General features: G+C 48.0%; 1 protein-coding gene across 1 annotated transcript; it reads left to right on the top strand.

Annotated features, from left to right (window-relative positions):
• The first annotated feature begins 9,877 nt into the window (after nucleotides 1-9,877).
• Foxa1 (forkhead box A1) lies at nucleotides 9,878-13,692 on the top strand. Its single transcript, XM_076848233.1, has 2 exons — nucleotides 9,878-9,949; nucleotides 12,358-13,692. The coding sequence occupies exons 1-2, from the start codon at nucleotides 9,878-9,880 to the stop codon at nucleotides 13,690-13,692; spliced, it is 1,407 nt and encodes a 468-aa protein (XP_076704348.1).
• Nucleotides 13,693-18,951: the final 5,259 nt, after the last annotated feature.

Here is an 18,951-nt window from a genome sequence, read left to right as displayed (position 1 = left end):
TTTTAGAAAATGTCTAGGTGATACTTCTCCAAATGATAGTGAATGGCTCCTTTCAACTCTGTGCGTGAGAAGGGAATTAGGAGGGAAAGTATCTGGAAGAAATCAGATACTTTTCTCATATCAGCTCTCCCCAAATCCCAATGCTGAGGCTTACAATGGCTTCTAAGGAGCCCAAACTCAGCATTCTTTTTTTTCTCCCGCTTTCCTCCCCTCTTAGGCTAAAACTCAGTTTCCCTGGGCTTACCATAACCCAAGTGATGGTAGAAATCTGACAGAGAAGATGCCTGAGACTGCCAAAGATTGCAGGTGGAGCTAATCAACCTGGGCCTAGACAACCATCTCAGGAGCCCAGGAAAGCCACAGGCAGGATCTTTGGACAGTATCTTCCTTTTCTATTATAGGGGTGGAAGGAAGAACAATTCATCCTGCTGGCCTGTATGGGTTATGTATGATGGCAAGTATGGGCCTGCCCATCTCTTTCCCCCTTGAGCCTCCTTTCCCCTAGAAGGTACTCAATGTAGTCTCCTGATCCCTTCTAGTGGCACTTTCCCTCTGCCACCCATCCAGACTCTATGGAGAGCAGCCTCACCCTTCTGGAAGATGGGGAGGGAATTCCAGATAGGACATTGAGACCCATCCCCACTGAATGCCCAGTTCCCACTCTAAAGCTCCTTCCTCCTTGCTAATTATACCAGGGAGACATTGCAACATCTAGAAAGCCAGGCCAGAGGTCCCAAGCAGAGACCTGGAAGGGGAAGGGAAAGGAAAGCACACCTGGATTGTAGGCCTGAATCTTTTTTGTGTCCCAGCATCATCCAGCACCACCCAGGCTCCCAGAATTCTGTGACGGCTCTTTATGCTATCATTTATTGTGTACTTATTCTGTCCTCATTGGTATTGAGATGAGTTCTAACATGCTCAATTTACAATTGAGAAAACTGAGGCTCAGAGAGCTAGACTCCTGCAGAATCTGGGTCTGATTCCAAACACCTGGTTTGCCAACACCCATTTGTTTTTGTCAATTACATTGAAGGAGCCCCTTGGAATTTGTGTGATAGAAATTATCAGAAATCTCAGCCTCAGACACAGGGGCCTGAGAACACCAGCCCTGGCAAGGGGAGTATGAGAGCACTGGGCAGCTGTGCACTGAAGAGGCTCTGCCTGCACTTGGAAGTAGGAAGGACAGGTTATGTTCTCTCTCCTGCTGCTGCTGTTCTTGGAGATGCTGTGCAGTAAAAAGCAGAAAGGCTTTTGCTCAAATTTGACCAGGAACTATAGACTATAAAACTAGATATTCAGCAAAAAGGAAGGAAATCTTAGTGGCAGTGCTCTAAGAGACTTCACCAGACACTTCCAGGAGCTGAACACCCCTCCACACACACACACCTCACCTCCAAAACAGTTCTTTTCCCTAGGTTCACACAGGTCCTCATTCCCTTGGGGAGGAACATCAAGTTCAAACCTGAGCCACTAGCCACTCCAGGTTTTGTCCCTACCATCAACATTGCCAAAACCAGAACATCAGGTCCAAGCTCATTATGTGGTACCTAGGGTCTGCCTGACTTCCCCAGCAAAAGTTTGAGGTCTATAGTACCAGGGCCTAGCTTCTAGCCATGCTGCAACCCCAACACACACACACACACACACACACACACACACACACACACACCTCTTTATGGACCCTCCCACCACCAATGGCATTGCCATATACACTCTCTGGTTCTCAGTTTCTCCATCTCATCCTTGGACTCATGGCCTGGTTTATTCCCATTCCAGCACCTGCCGGAGTTTTAGAATCTCCTGCTCCAGTGTAAACTGACCTTCAACCCCAGCACTGGGCTTTATTTATTGAAACCATTTCTCCCAGCATGGGGTGTGGGGGAGAGGGTCATGAAGTCTGAGGGGACCAATGATTCACAATGAAAGGTATTTTTGGTGGGAGGAAGCCAGTGGAGTAAGGAAAATGATCTCCACCCCACCAACTACATCCTCAAAAGCATTTGAAATGTACGCCAGATCTGCTAGAACCGGATCCTGAGCCTTCAAGGCCAATCTGCAGGACCAGAGTTCAAAGCTCCCCACCCCAGTCCCCCCACCCCACGGGGTGACAGTAGTCCAGAATCAGATGGGATGCATACCGGCACACTGGAAGAGAGGGTGATCTGAAAGCACTGCGGAGGTTGCGGTGCAGGTCCAGAATAGGATTCCAGCGATTGCTGAAACCTACACCCTCCTGGTAGGGAATAAGGGGACATTGGAAACACCAGATGCAGCTGGAGGATTACACAACCCTGTGGCTTCCCAAGTGACAGCAACCCAAAGAAGGAGGCAGACCTGCTTCCTCTCTCAAGGACTTGCCAAATGCCTGCTTTCGTGGCAAATAAAATTTCAGGAGGTGGGGGGGGGGGGAATGACACAAGGAGTCTTGCAACAACACATGTATTCTGGGAGGGATTGGCAGTCATTTAAGAAAACTATTACATTACAAAAGGAATATACATAGAATGAAATACTTTGTGCTGAAAGGCAATTAAGGTCAGGATCTGGTAATTTCTAGCACCCCTCCTTCTGCTAAGAAGGAGGCACTAGGGAGGATCATAACTTTGGCAGCCACAGAGCAAGCCTAGCACCTGTACCAGCCAGCACTCTGGGTCCCAGGCCCCTCACATCCTCCCCGCAACCCCAGAGCAGGGCAGAAGGCAACTTGCTCTAAACCCCTGAATTCAACCTTGCACGAATAGAGCTCTGTGGCAAGTCTTTTCCTTCTCACTGCAAGAGCTGGGCTTTATTTGTTTGCCAATTTAAACATATTGTTTAAACATGGATGTTTCCTTTACAGCTCTGAGTAAAACATTTTCTTGATGGAAAATTGATGGGGTTCTTTAACTTTTAATTGATATCTGCTAATGATAGGTGTGGCTGCTGCCTTTTCACAGTGAGGAAAATGAAATATTTGCCTTGGGTCATACATCAGTAGCCATATATGGGCAAGGCTTGGCTGGTGATCCCACCCATGTCCAAGTATCTAAGAAGGGGAGAAATTCCAATTTCATAATGTGACCTAATGGTTTTGGTTAAAAGCAGGCATCAATGTCAAGGAAAGAGTCAGGCCTATGGGACTTGGAAGCCTAGGAGTTTCAGCCTCAGACATCCTGTCCATTCTGCTAAAAGCATCTGTCCATCCATTCCTTCCCTCCTCCATTCATTCCACAAGCCCTTTGTTTTCTCAGTGCACAGGACTGAGGTCCTCTCACATGAATTCTTAAAAAACAAGTGGATATGATTTTGATACTCATGAATCCCTCCTGCCTAAGGCTAGCCTGGCCAGTCTCTGAGCTAAGGTCATTGATTGTTTGAATAAATCTTTGAAGTCTACTATGCTCTGCTCTGGCTTGGGGAATAACAGTGGTTCCTGCCCTCAGAGAGCAACAAGAAACAAATACAATTTGCTGTAGAAGACTGAAAAGAATTTGGCAGAAATCTAGAGCAGGATGTGGACCTAAGGAGAGCAGAATTCAATTGGTTTGGGAAAGATGTGCAAAGTTCTCACCAAGGACCCCAGGAGTCTGCTCTGAACTTGCCACCACAGTCCATGCCTCATGGTGGCCCTGCATTTCCTTACCTTGATCCATGTAGAAAATCAGAACACAATATTTAGAAAGTGATCCAAGTTCTGTGCTGACACATAATGGTGATTGGGGGATGGGAGTTGGAGGGGAGCATGGGAGAAATGGAGGAACTTTAGAAAGGGCAAAGGGGAGAGAGGGGAAAGGAGGAGGGAAGGGGGTAGGAATGATGGTGGAATGAGTTAGAAATCATTAACCTAAGTACACGTATAAGACACGAATGGTGTGAAAATACTTTGTGTACAGTGTCTTGAAAAATTGTACTCTATATGTGTAATGTGAAATGAATTGCATTCTGCCATTATGTATGACAAATTAGAATTAAAAAAAAAAAAAAGAAAGAAAATGACCCAAGTTCTGCAAATCTCACTGGTGTTCCAGCAAAGCAAGTGCTGCCATGGAAGCTTCTTCCCAGTATGTCTTGTTTAGAAGTCAGCTCACTGCAAGGTGAGCTAAGCTAGTTTTGTTCTGTGGTCCATAGGACTACAGAGATTTTTAAAATTGTAAATAAATGTGCCACTTTTAAAAACAAAACTGTCTTCTAATATTTTCTCTGGAATAGCTGCTAAAAGAAGCAGCCCCCCCCCAACAGTGCCCTCCAATAAAATTTTAAATTTAGATTATGAATGTAATTTCCCTCTACATGTCAGATCAGTAAATTTGTGTCTTTACCAGTCCAAACCATGATTTCAAAATGGCGGGTGGGGGGGGATAATCAGGAAACAATAAAAATATTGCATTCTTGTAGTCAATTCTTCCAAATGTAGGATATGTTTTATATAGTTGTTACAAAAGCAGCTTTTAAATAGAACTACATAAATTTGAGGGCAATCACACTTGAATAGCCAAAGTTAAGTCTCCATGATGATTAAAGCTCCTCGGTGTGTGGAAGGGAGGAGGTTCTAATGGATCTGAGGGGATGAGGGAGCTGAACACCTGCCTAGCGTTCAGGAAGGATTTAATGTTTAAGCTGCAAGAGATGAAATTCGTTGTCTTTTCCAACTCCTTGACTTCCATTACAGTTTCCTATTAGTGAGGGCTTCTTCTGTGGTGAGGGATCAAGGTCCTGACCTACTGTCACCCAGGCTTCCAATTTCCCAGCTCTTGGGCACCAGAAAAGCAGGTGAAGAGGAAATGCTGGGCTCTCCAAGCGCCCCGCCCAATCTGTGGTACACAGTAGGACTTCAGCCGCACTAGTTCCTTTCCGTTCAACCTTAGACCTAACCGGTGTCACGATTTCCCCTAACTGTCCAACCCTTTGTGTGAAGAGTGCATTTCCAATCCTTTCTCCACCATGACAACCCAAGCGGGTTTTAAGTAACCAGGAAAAGCCAAAGGACAGTGTGGGCGCCACGGAGTGAAGACTGCGCCGGGGTAACGTGGGACTGACTGGCTGGGGCTTAAGAAGTCCTCCGGCTAGCTGGCTTCGACCAGTCGGAATAGAGAAGTCAGTAAGTTGGGGGAAAACGCAGCTGGAAGATGCGCGACTGTCGGGGCAGGGGTGCCTTATCCACTCCCTGGCCTCGAGGGAGGAAGGCTCCCATTCGCTGTGGGAACGAGTGGGACCCTTAACTCTTCCTCCCAAGGCTTTGATTGCCCAGAAGAGCCAGTCGCCCTTTCTAACATTTCTCATTTGAATACATGAAAATGTGAGTTGGTTTTGGCAAGGCGAAGCTCGCTCTCGGCCAGAGACGGTTTTGTCGCCCGCGGGAGAAGCCAGGTGGGGAGCAGCTCCGGCTCCGACATCCGGCTGTTGGCGAGCCAGGTCCACGAACTCTGGGACGGTTCTGAAACCCAGCGGCGACTCCGACAGAGATCAGCAGGAGGAGGGACAAACCTAATGGCTGATGTTTGTTTGTTTACAATAGAATAACAGAAAGCCCTAGTGTTGTGTTTTGGAGACACACAGGCGCGCACACACCACCTGGCCAGGGATGCGGCCGAGAACAGCAAAAGGACTCCGCACAGAAGTGGCCCGACGACGTCCTTCAGGTGGTTGTAGGGGGCGTACCTGCTGGGAGTGGGACGTCTTAGAAGCGGGGAGTTAATTCCTTAATTAATGATTTAGTGTCAGAAGGAAGAGAGGAGCGAAAGTATGAGGAAAGAAAAGGCAAAGAAGGGAGAGGCGGTAAAAGAAAAGGAGCTCGGATGCTGGCCCTGCGCCTCTGGCTGGTCAGGACGAGAAGGGCCCCTCAGAGCCGACCGCAGCGCCCCCCGCGGCTGTGGGCGGGACGCTTAAGACGGTCGCTCCAGAGGCACTCAGGTCCCTTCCCCGAGCACACCTCAAATCGCCAGGGCCAGCAGAGGCTTTCTGCGTTCCGGCCTTCCTCATTCCTCAGCTGAGCCAGGTCCCAGTTGGGGTCGGCTTTGAACAGAGTTGAAGACCACAGGTCTTTCATTGAGTCTGATTCTCTCTCTTGCAGGAGGAAGACTTAAGCTTCTTATCTGGGTAGGAGGTGGGGGACCGAGGATAAACTCGGACCACCCTGCACCAAGCGTGGCTGGGCCCACGGAGGTCTTGACCTGAGCACAGCACCAACCAGTCGTCGGGGAAAGGAGGCAGACTAGGAAAAGCCCTAGAGGGAAGCCCTGGAGAGAATCCAGGGGCATCGCAGGGGCCTGCCGCCCCAGACCCTGCTTTCGTCCCCACCCTTCGATCGCTAAATAGGTAGGGCCCCGGCTTGGGGAGGCCACCAGCTGGGTCCACGACAGGAGCCTTGGCTTGGAGACATCTTTAGTCTGTAGTCGTCATACCCTCCGCTTCTCCCTGCCTGGTCAATATCTGCGGGGAGGAAGAGCTGAGGCACCCGGGTTCAGACCTCCTACGGCGGGTCTGTGCAGGGAGGGAGCAGGCCCCAAACGCGTGGCCGGAGCAGCTTCCGGGAAAGGCGGAGCCGCTTTCTGGATCCGCGGCTGCCTTAAGTACTAATGCACCCCGAGGTCCTGACTGCCCCAGCGTCCTCCACTCGAGGAGCCCGCTCTCCCCGCTACCTCGGCTGCCCCCCGGCTGCCGAAGACCAGTCCTCACCCCTGCGAGTTTGGCTCGGGACTTCTCAGGAACTGCCACGTGGCTGCTCTAGTGATTTCCCTGCCCTGAGTCCACTCAGCCTCCTAGAGCTGAGGACAGGTTTAACTCCCCTAAGAAAGCAGCAGCCTTTTCAAAGCAGTTGTGCCACACTGTAAGGACCTAACTGAGGAAAGTGGTTGGAAACAAGCAGGGTTAGGCAGCTGGACTCTTTACCTGGCTGCCAACTGGCCATCAACCCTGAGAGACAGCAGCATTTGTGTGTGTGTGTGTGTTTCCTAGTCAAGGACACTGCGTGGCCCTGCTGAATCTCTCTTAACCCTCAGTGAAACTGACTGGGTAGCATGTGGAGTACATTTAGAACTTCCCCTTCTGGATTTGTTAGGTATCTACGAATGCTGCCGCAGACCCAAATCCCTGCCTGAAAGACTCGTGCGAGGTTCAATCCAGTCTCTCCTGGGGTTATCGCTGTGGGCACGTGCTAGAAAATCTAGCATTCGGTCTGTAAGACAGGAGGCGCTGTGTTCCCGGGAATCCCTTGGTCTGCGGACCTGGGAACCTCGGAGCTGGATCAAGTCTCTAAAGCTGACAGAGTCCATTCTGCACCATCAGTCTTAGGCTTTGAAGAAGCTTGGGAGAAACTTTACTTTGACCATAATATTATGAACAGAAGATATTATTATTATACATTGATGAAAAAAACTACAGTTTAGGAAAATAAGCCAAATGAATATTTGACATTTTAAAATTAATTCCCGTTACAGTGACTACGTTGTTTTCCCCTTACAGTGCAGTGTTTTTGTGCACTGTAAAAGCTATCACTAAGCTATTACTAAGTTGTAACCACCCATAAAGAAAATACTGTAGTCAAGCTTGATGTTGTAGAAGAGCCAAGAGGGCATTGAGAGTCACACGCTGGAAGGAACAAGGAAGCTCATTAACACTGAAAGTCTCCATCAGACTGAGGGAGCTAAGCATCAGTGTACTTTACAATTGGAACTGAGGTCCTGCTGCTGATGGGAACTTTGCACCAAGAATTAGCTTCAGACATACACTTGCAGGTACATTTACATAAACTCAAGGGTCCACCTCGGTAGACTGCATTGGGGTGGGTTCTTGGTCTGCTGAGTTCCAGGTGGATTTAATTTCATTCTCATTCCTTCCCTCACAAATGATGCCCCCACTTCTGTTCAAAAAGGAATTGTAACCCAATGCTTTTATCTTTTTTATTTCCTTAACTGTACATCTTCACCCTCTCTGCTCCCCTGCTGATTTAAGAGATTTGTTTGGTTCAAGGACTTAACGTGATTCTCTTGCCAGATTTCAAGGAAGAAAGATTTAAGAGAACAAAGAACGGGGTGGGGGGGTGTGATAAGATATCTATTTGGGAGGCAAGTTAAAACACATTTCTTAAAATGAGATTAATTACATTTTTTAACTTTGCAAAACAAGAATTTTGCAGTCTTAAGTTAAGATTTTATTTTATTGCTACTTAAGGAAACCTGGTGGTTCTGCAGGCAGGTACAACATATACATGGTCACTCACACACTCCATCACTCATACTCAGAACACATATACACTCTACTCAGAAACACCCGTGCACCATTTCCCAACCTATCACCAATTTAGTGCCTATCATCCAGTCTCTTTGGTTGGTCTTTCTCCAGGACAATCCACTACAAAGAGCTTCGAGAGAGTCAAAAGGCTTTCCGTGGGGGAGAATTTCCCATGGAAGCCCAAGACCCATTAGGAACCAAGCGAGAGCTTGAAATGCTAGTCGCACGCCTCCAGGTCAGAGACACAGCCTTTATGGGCTGCCTCTGGCTTTGGCCTGGCACCTCTTCAGCAGTGCAGATGCGTCCCCGCCTGCGAGTCCTAGCTTTCCCAGCTAACGCCCGTGTTTAGGGAGATGTCCCCTCCCCTTGACCTTTCCCTATCAGAAACCAGACGGCACCTTCCAGCTCAGTCCCCTAAGCTGCCGAAGGGGGGTAGGAGGAGGAGCTCGATTGAGGGAGGACGGCCAACTTGGATCCGCCTGCTCTACCACACAGACATCTGCTCTCAGTTTCTTCCTCTTTATGTTCACTACAGATGACAAGGGGAGTGGAGAGGGCTGAGGCGGAAAAAAAAAGTTATGTCATAAAGATATAAAACGGTGCTGTGACTCACCTGCTCTTAGCCGCAGGTACGAGTTTCGTGGCTGCGCCTCCGCTCTGCTAGCCAGGAGCCCGGGTCAACCTAACGTCACTCGGCTCCGCTGACTCAGATGGCTGGGTTTCTAGTGACGAGGCTTTTTCCCTTTTCTAGTCTGAAGCCCAGGTGAGGGGAAAAATAAAATAAAATAAAGTCTGTGTTCACCAGTCTCGCGGGGTTGAACTTTGGGTCTGGAATCCTGAGGGTAGAGGCAGGGAACAGGTAAAAGGGCATGAGGAGCTCCGGACGAAGTCGCAGTTCAGGTACAGAGGGTGGTGAGTGCCTCTAGGGAGGAACCCCCTGGTCATCTCGCGCACAAGGTCCCAGAGCCTGGGCTCCGACGCCACCGCCCCAGCCCTTCTCCAGCTACCGGGTTCCCATCTAGAATCTTGGCCTGCCCTTCATGGTCCCGCCTATTTTTCTTTTTCCCTTTTCCAAAGGGGGTTACATACACTCCCCCGCCCCATTTCACTCTTTCCCTAGCCTCGGGGCTTAAACCAATTACACTGCTTTGCAAACAAAGTGAGGGCCAGGTTTGGGGGGAGGGGACTCAATGGGAGGGGGCGCGGGGGGCGCGCGCGGCGGTGGCGCGGCAGGGCGGGAGGAGCGGCGGCTGGACTGGCGGGCGGCCGCCTCGCAGGTGCACCTCGGGCTTTGTAGGTGCGAGCGTCTTTGTGCCGCGGACAAATGGGGAGAGGACGAGGAGGTGGGCACTCGAGCGACGTAAGATCCACATCAGCTCAACTGCACTCGCCTCACAGAGGCCGCCCGCTCACTTTCCGCGGAGGCGCTCCCCGGCGCCGCGCTCCGCGGCAGCCGCCTGCCCCCGGCGCTGCCCCCGCCCGCCGTGCCGCCGCCACGCACGCCGCGCCCCGCAGCGCCAAGCTTCCTCCTCTCCGGGGTGGCTTTGGGCCCGCGCGGGCGCTCCGGTGACTGCAGCGGCTTCGGCTCCCCTCCCCCCGCCCCGCGCCGCGCGGTTGCCCGTCGCTTCGCCCTGGGCTGGATGGTTGCATCGGGCAGGGTTGCTCCAGGATGTTAGGGACTGTGAAGATGGAAGGGCATGAGAGCAGCGACTGGAACAGCTATTATGCGGACACACAGGAGGTGAGAGACTGGTGGCCGGCAGGGCGTCTCCGGAGCCCAGGGGCCGGGGCGCGGTGGGCGCGGGACAGGCAGTGTGGCTGGCGGGCTGGTGGCGCCTACTCGGTGCCACGGCTGCCCGTCTGCTTGGTGTGGCCCGGGCCCAGCTTTGGACGGGCCTCATAGTCGGTCCAGTTGCCCTGTTGGGTCCTTGCTCTCGCAGCGGGCAAAAGAGTTTTAGGAAAGTCCGGGCTTTGAAAACATCCGCTCTGGGAAGCACTTGCCTCTGCCCTGTAGAGAGCGGGAGCTGGAGCCCGGCCCTGGGTGCCTCGGGTGCCGCCGGCGCTAGTTGGAAGTAACTCTGAGAAATCCAGAGCTTGCCTTCAGGGCAGTCTCTGCGTCCCACCGTTTAATTTGCGGACATATTCTGATAAAGGCGCTGTGCAGCAAAGTTGGGCGTCTTAATAATGGAACGATTCCTACATTTTGTAAAACTTCTTCAAAAGCCCTGTTTGGGGAGAAGTGAGCTCATTCTACTCTAGAACCGCTGGGTGGCGCTAGTGCGAGCCAAATCCTTTTCCAGAACTCGGGGCCAAGAACCTGTTTCTCTTCATTGTCCCCTTGGTGGCCGGTTCATGGGCTTTATTTTACAATGTGCACAAAAGGATTGAGAGGAAAACCAGGTACAGGCAGGATCACCCCCTATTAAAAGTATTTTTCCGAAAACAGTTTGCAGTTGCCCCCCAAAAGTTTATTTACCATTCTAAAAAACGCTTACTGGATTGGGCCTTGGATTATCTTGGGAAAAGGAAAAGAAAATAAACTCCCAAGTAAATAAACCCCACCACATGACGGCGGTGGACAAAATATATATTTATGTGTGCACATATATACATATACATATATACATATATATAATCAGAAAACATTTTCATAGCAATTAGTTTCTATATATATAGATATATTTTCACATTCATTCAAGTTTATTTGAATACCATAGTTTACAGGGTATTCCTATTTAAATCTGATTGTTCATTTCTTATGTTTTCAAATGGAGTTATATTTGCTGATGAACATAAATTTGAGGAATTTATTGTTCTTTATTAAATTATCAGATAAGTAGTTTTAGTATTTCTGGGTTCTGTATTTTAAAATACCCACTTCATTCCCAAATTACTATTGATAAAAGAGTTTTTTAAAAGAGCTCAGAACTCTTCTAGAGGTTTAATTCTGATGCAGTCATCTCAATCCACCAGTTAAGCCCTCTAGTAAAAGAGCTTTCCTACATGTTGAAACTGAGAATTAGGAAGTAGAGGAGCATTAAGAGAAAGTAGATAGAGTTTAATTTTGGAAAAATTTCAAAACTACTCATGAAGTTTCAAAGGCAAGGCTTTGAAATGGTCATCAGCAGCATATCGGTTTGTGGAAAAAAAACCTAGATGATTATTACAACAAATTGTCACCAAAATTTTCACACTTTAAAGGGCTAGAAATAGGTAACAATGCAAGTTTTTAAATGGTTTGCAGAGGTATACACGTAAACTCATGTCAAACGTATGTAGAAGGTTGATACTATGATGCACTCCTGCAATACCCTTCTGTTAATCTGATTTCACTTTTATTTGCCGAAGCCTATATAATTTCTGAGTATGCTTCCTTTTTAAATATTAGAGTTGCTACAAGTAGATGGGAAACACTACTTCTAGATATAATTTTTTTTTTTAAGAAAGGAATGCATCATTTTGGCAAAAACTCCTAAAACAATAAAGCCATTTCTTGTAGGGAAATGAATGATGGTAGGGGGTATATGGCCCTGGATGATTTGCTGTATTTTAAGAAGAGTTTCATTAACAGCCATCTAGCACAATCAAGACTGCTGTGTAGTCAAGCGGAGCCTGCTAGCCTTGGGTGAGGTGGGCACAGAGTTGGCGCCCTGTTGCTCGCCCAGCGGGGGCTGGGCCGGGGGAACCCACTGGATCCTTGGGATGATGTGAAGAAGCGGAGGGTCAGAGATTAATTCTATTTTTGGAGTTTTTAAAGACCATTTGCCTCAAAGGCCCGAGGCTGGTGTGGGGTGGAGACTTGGTATACTGCCTGGTGTGGATAGAGGCGGCAGTGAAGCAGCTCTGGAAGCCAACCCCTGAGTCTGGTGTGTAAGGCGATTACACGTCTTCCCGGGGACATATTTTCTGTGAGCGCTTGTCTTTCATGCCTGCTGCGTTAGGATTTTCCTCCTGCCGCGCAAGACATCTTTGCTCGGTCTGGGAAGGGCGCCTAACAGTTTGCCCAGGGTGGGGGGCTCCCATACTTTTTAGAAATGCTCTCCACCCCCGCCACCAGGAGTTTGCCCCTGGCCTGCTGCCCCCGCTCTGTCCCCAGCCTATCACTAACCCCGCCCTTCGGGGCCTCTTCACTCGCTGTCTCTGCTCCAGGCCTACTCCTCCGTCCCAGTCAGCAACATGAACTCAGGCCTAGGTTCCATGAACTCCATGAACACCTACATGACCATGAACACCATGACCACGAGCGGCAACATGACCCCGGCTTCCTTCAATATGTCCTACGCTAACCCGGGCCTGGGAGCCGGTCTGAGTCCCGGCGCTGTGACCGGCATGCCAGGGGGCTCAGCGGGCGCCATGAACAGCATGACGGCAGCAGGAGTGACTGCCATGGGGACGGCGCTGAGTCCAGGTGGCATGAGCGCCATGGGCGCGCAGCCGGCGGCCTCCATGAATGGCCTGGGCCCCTATGCGGCCGCCATGAACCCGTGCATGAGCCCGATGGCGTACGCTCCGTCCAACCTGGGCCGCAGCCGCGCGGGCGGAGGCGGCGACGCCAAGACGTTCAAGCGCAGCTACCCACACGCCAAGCCGCCCTACTCCTACATCTCGCTCATCACGATGGCTATCCAGCAGGCGCCCAGCAAGATGCTCACGCTGAGCGAGATCTACCAGTGGATCATGGACCTCTTCCCCTATTACCGGCAGAACCAGCAGCGCTGGCAGAACTCCATCCGCCACTCTCTCTCTTTCAACGACTGCTTCGTCAAAGTGGCACGATCCCCGGACAAGCCAGGCAAGGGCTCTTACTGGACGCTGCATCCGGACTCCGGCAACATGTTCGAGAATGGCTGCTACCTGCGCCGTCAGAAGCGCTTCAAGTGCGAGAAGCAGCCAGGGGCCGGGGGAGGGAGTGGGGCCAGCGGCTCCAAGAGCGGCCCTGAAAGCCGCAAGGACCCCTCTGGCGCGGGTAACCCCAGCGCCGACTCGCCTCTTCATCGGGGTGTGCACGGGAAGGCCGGCCAGCTAGAGGGCGCGCCGGCCCCTGGGCCCGCCGCCAGCCCCCAGACTCTGGACCACAGCGGGGCGACGGCGACAGGGGGCGCCTCGGAGTTGAAGACTCCAGCCTCCTCGTCGGCTCCCCCCATAAGCTCCGGGCCCGGGGCCCTGGCATCTGTGCCCCCCTCTCATCCAGCGCATGGCCTAGCACCCCACGAGTCTCAGATGCACCTGAAAGGGGATCCCCACTACTCCTTCAACCACCCCTTCTCCATCAACAACCTCATGTCCTCCTCGGAGCAGCAGCACAAGCTGGACTTCAAGGCATATGAGCAGGCACTGCAGTACTCACCCTACGGCGCCACCTTGCCCGCCAGCCTGCCCCTTGGCAGCGCCTCTGTGGCCACGAGGAGCCCCATCGAGCCCTCAGCCCTGGAGCCGGCCTACTACCAAGGTGTGTATTCCAGACCCGTCCTAAACACTTCCTAGCTTCCGGGACTGGGGGTTTGTCTGCATGGCCATACTGGTAGCAGTGAGAGAGAAAAAACAAAAACAAAAAACAACAGCAAACAAAACCACACACACCAACAACAGCACAATAAAATCCCAACTATTTTAATTTTTCGTGCACAATTTTCCCCCAGTGGAAAGGACTGTTACTTTATTATTGTATTCAAAACTCGTTGTGTATATTATTACCAACCCCGCACCAACAAAAAATTTTCCTGCAAAGTTTAATGATCCACAAGTGTATATATAAAATTTTCCTTCTTCCTTGCCCTCTTCCCTTTCTTCCCTCTTTCCCTTCCAGACACATTCTAGTCTGTGCAGGGTATATTTAAACAAAAAGAAAGAAAGATGGTCAAGTTTGTAAAATATTTGTTTGTGCTTTTTCTCCCCTCCTTATCTGACCCCAGCGCACGAGTTTACAGGTCCGTGGCAATACTCTTAACCATAAGAATTGAAATGGTGAAGAAACAAGTAGACACCAGGGGCTCTAGAAAGTATTGAAAGACTACCGCAGTTATGCAACAAAACATAAACAGAATATAAACATCAGAGCCATTTGTTTTTCAGCTTACATTTCTGATCCAGAAAGCAGTTGACTTTAAATGAAATACATATATACTGTCTATGGACTTAATTATGCTCAGATATGTAGACATTCTCCATATATTTACATAACATATAGAAGTTAATAGGTAGGTAATATACATTCTACATTGTTAAGAGTTGCCTGACCAAGAAGTTATAAGGACCCTACCCCTCTTGTTCTCTCCCCATATCTGGGGCCTAGGAATCAATTCCTCAGGAATTGCCCTTGTCAAGAACTCTGCTCCTTGATTTGCAGAGTGCCATGGTCATGTCATTCTGAGGTCACATAACGTATAAAATTATCTTATGTGTATGTACACCATTTAAAGGATATTTTCCCACCAAAACAGAATATCACAATGTTGGAAAAGAGAGAAGTTAATAGGGAGCTGTATTTCAAAAATTGGTCCAAGATTCTAAAATCATATTGATTGTGGCCATTTTAATTATTGCCATCATGTGCTTGTTTCATCCAGTGTTAATGCACTTTCCACAGTTGGATATGGTGTTAGTATAGCCAGACGGGTTTCATTATTATTCCTTTTTGCCTTCTCAATGTTAATTTATTGCATGGTTTATTCTTTTTCTTTACAGCCGAAATTGCTTTAAATGATGGTTAAAATTACAATTAAACTGTTAATTTTTATCAATGTGATTGTAATTAAAATATTTTGATTTAAATAACAAAAAATAATACCAGATTTTAAGCCGTGGAATATGTTCTTGATCATTTGCAGTTAAGGACTTTAAATAAATCAAATGTTAACAAAAAAAGGATTTCTCTCATTTTCCTTCACTTGACTAAATCCACTGCGGATCTTCTGAATATAATACTTTTCAAACTTTGAAACAATATGAATGACAAACAGGAAAATTATGTAAAACAAAAATTGTTTCATCTATGATTTAAATGAACATACGGTCATTAAAAGGCAGTGAAAGAAATTAAAGAGGGCAGGCAGACTGGTTTAAATAGTCCAAAATTTGAGATTTTTAAAATTCTTTATTTCCATTAAGGTTTACTCCAATTTTCTTGCACGGCCTTTTTGTGTGTGTGTTTTATTTGAGTTTTTCCCTGTGAAATCAAATATTGCTAATTTTCCACCTCCTCCAATGTATACTTTCCCCCTTATCAGAGAATATTCAAGTAAGAATAATATATCAGCTGTGTCTGATAAAATTAAGTTGTCTGCAACAGGAACTCTTCAACCCTATTCTCATTATAAGAGAAACAAAACTTAGCCATCCTGGCAGCTTTGGAGAGAGGAGGGGAGTTAATTCACTTCTGTAGGGTAAGTTTTGAGCCACCAGGATATTTCAGGGTAGCTATTTTGTTTTTGTGAAGATATTTTTTTTAAAATACCGTTTGTAAAAACATCGATCCTCAGAATCTTAAATCTGATGATTTGTTTGCCTTCTAAGAAGATTTGAAATGCAACTTCACACCCCTAGTTGCTTGGGATCACAAAATCATTAATCTCCTTTGATAGTAGGCTCACTTTCCAGTCCACCTATTTCTTTGTAAGTCTTGTTCAGATTGACATCAACAATAACACCACCAGTCCAAGTAGAGGCTGGCCTGCCTGAGCGCTTGTGTATGAACTCCATCCTCACCAGGGCTTGAACTTGGACAGCCTTTACTTTGATCGCGCCACTCCATAACCGCAGACAAGATAAAAAGAGCTGTGGCGAGTCGCTTAATTATCGCCTAATGGCCTCCCCAGATGAGAGAGGGACGCCACATAGCACTTGAGAAAAATCCAGAAATCTCCGCTCTCTTCAGCTAATGAAAGGAGGAAGGGAAAAAATAAATTACTGGTTTAAGTCATTTCGAAACTTAATTTGGAGGCCTCGGAAGGACGTTGAAAACCCAAGAGAGGAAAAAAGCTTTGAATCTTAAGTTATTCATAGTTATATGGCGAGTAAACAAGTCATGGAAAATTCAAATTCCAAATGTAACATAAATGCCTGAGCTTGGGCCGCGCGGCATCTGGCCTTTCCCCCAGTTCCCTTGAACCTAAAGCGTCTGAGTTTTGTGCCATCCCCTTGGTGACGTTCCCTTCTTCCCCTTCAACACACTAGCAGTATCGACGTACAGTCTTCGCCCCACCGGGTTCAAGTCGCCCTTAGCTCTTGATCTTTTACTTGGCAGATTTTTTTTTTCTTTCTGGGTTTGCGGGTGGAAGGTGCCCAGAGCCTTTGGAGACCTCCTGGGACGCCAGCGCCAGGGTCCTGAGGAGCGGGTCTGGCCTTGGAACCCAGGTGCCTGCAGGCCCAGCTCCTGCCCGCCCGGTGGGCTTCCCACAGGGTGGTCAGACTGCGCTCTCCGCCGCCTTTGGGCGACGCGATCTGTGACCGTGCGTCGGGACTCGGGCAGCAGGTTTCTGGGGAAGGGGGGAAGAGCAAGACCGCGAGCGTCTCAGGATGACAAGTGCAGTTAGTTCTTCATTGTTTGGGCATTTTCCCTGCCTAGGAATAAATCTTCTGTTGAGCCAGAGACCTAAAAGTCAACAAAGAAGTCCGGGCTTCTCGTCACCGTCCTGCGGCCCCAGCGGCCTGCGTTGCCGCGGCCGCTCCCGCTGCGTAATCCCTTCCTCGGAAACCGGGACACACAAATGCCTGAGCGCCCGGGGCTGGGGCGCGGCGCCCCTGGGCCAGGAGGAAAACATCTGTGGTTCCAAGGGAGCGGGGGACCCTCCCCGAGCGTGCCGCCTCCGCGCGACTCCGGTTTCCCCCGCCCCCGATTTTCGTCGGGGAGTTCCAGGGTTTCTTCACCTCGGATGCTCGGGCGGCCCCAGGCCGGAAAGGGGATGCTCAGGGCTCAGTGGCGGTGCCCCCTGCTTGTTCCACTTAGGAATTTCGCCTGCGGTGGGGGAGGGGTCTCCAGAGGCGGAGGGAGGGCTCGTGGATAGAAAGTCTTCCTCCTGACCCTAGTGTGAAACTCCGGAGGCCCTCGGAGCCACTGCCAACGCCACGAGCAAACATATTTTTTAAAAGGAGGAAAAAATGTTTGGGGAGTGAGTGCTGGGGAGGGGCCCTTCAATTGTTACTTCCACTTTGCATTTGGAAGCGGCAGGTTTGGAACATTTTTCAAAGTGATTTTAAACAGCCGAAGGGGGGAGAGAAAAACCAAAGCTAGGGAAGAAGAGAAACTCACCAGTTCTATTCAGCAGAAACGAAACAGCTCAGAAGTGTACGCAAGTAGAAGGCAGCTCAGTTCGTTTTCCACAAGAGAGTTAACACGGTGTTTAAATCAAAGATAAAATTGTATTTCCATTGTCCCTTCGGTGATCCCCGGCATAGCAGAATAAACTGGCGAGAATTGTTAGGAGATGAAAACCAACAGAATCCAATTAAAGTTTTTAACTTATGTTTTCATTTTTCAGAAGACTATAGATACCTGACAGATATTACTGAAAGTGTAAAAAAATTTTTTTTTCCTCAGGAGTCTCGAAGATTTGAGAGAGAGGTAACAGACAATAATTCCCGTAATGATAAAATGTTAAAACCTTGTTGTTTTGGCATTTTAAAAATTGATCTCAGTTACATGAAAATGCTTATTAAATTTCTTTGCAAAAAAAAAAAAAAAAAAAGCCTGCGATCGATACAAATTCCTGTCAATGCGGACAAAGTAGGAGACCTGTAACCCAAATTAATTAACCTTTCCTCAAGATCAATTGGTTTTCTGTTGATTTAGCAGTAATATTGTAGAACATTTAGCTATAATGTATTTTAATGTGATACCTCAATATGTCAAGAGGAAAAACTTGTTGAAAAATAAAATTGCTTAAATTACTTAATATTTAATAAATTTGTAAAAAATTATCTTCAAAATTAAACACTGTTTATTTGAATGATGGTACAATCTGTTTTACAACTAATACAGTTAGGATGAAGCTTAATTACTTCAGGATAATTACATGCAAAAGGTGATTATTTTTAAGCTACCTTGAGCTAAATAGGTAAACAAATTATGCCTAAATTTAGAAATAAAAAGTTCCCCAAAATAAAAGAATTGTACTATCTATAGATACTCATAAGATTGAGAATGTTATAAAATTAAATCACTTGGAAGATCTTACAACCTTCCTGTTTATAAATAGAATCCATTTGGAGAGATATAAGGTTTTTTAAAAGCAGCTATGGTGCTATTTAGCGTATTCAAATAACATTTAACAACAAATTAAAATTTCCCCCCTCTCTTCTTCTTCTGAATAGTTAAATTTGGGACGTAATGGTTCCATTGGTGTTTTCTCTTGTTAGCTCCCAGCCCAGCTTGGTTCATTGAACTTTGCACAGCTGGGACTGCAGCCCTCACCTTCTCCCCCACCACACACACACCCAGCCCTCCTTCTAGCAAGCTTTAAGGGGGCGGAGAATACCCATGCTGTTCCATTATAACTTGTAAACTGCATGCGTGTTTTTAAACCTGACCAGGGGGAAATTCTCACTTGCTACCTTTCTTTTTCTAACTTCCTCAAGATAATTACGATAGTCATGACTACTACACATTTTAAGAGCAAATGGCATGGCAAGAGTGAGTCCCCTCCTCCTTGCCCTTGCCCCTCTGGGAAGTGAGGAGTTCTCCTTCTGGGTGCCATTTCAGAATATTTTGGAGTTCTCTATATTCTAGTCAATCTAGAGTTATAGGGA

Source organism: Callospermophilus lateralis, chromosome 3 (assembly GCF_048772815.1).
Source record: "Callospermophilus lateralis isolate mCalLat2 chromosome 3, mCalLat2.hap1, whole genome shotgun sequence".
Lineage (NCBI taxonomy): Eukaryota > Metazoa > Chordata > Mammalia > Rodentia > Sciuridae > Callospermophilus > Callospermophilus lateralis.
This window is presented reverse-complemented; position numbering and strand designations above follow the sequence as displayed.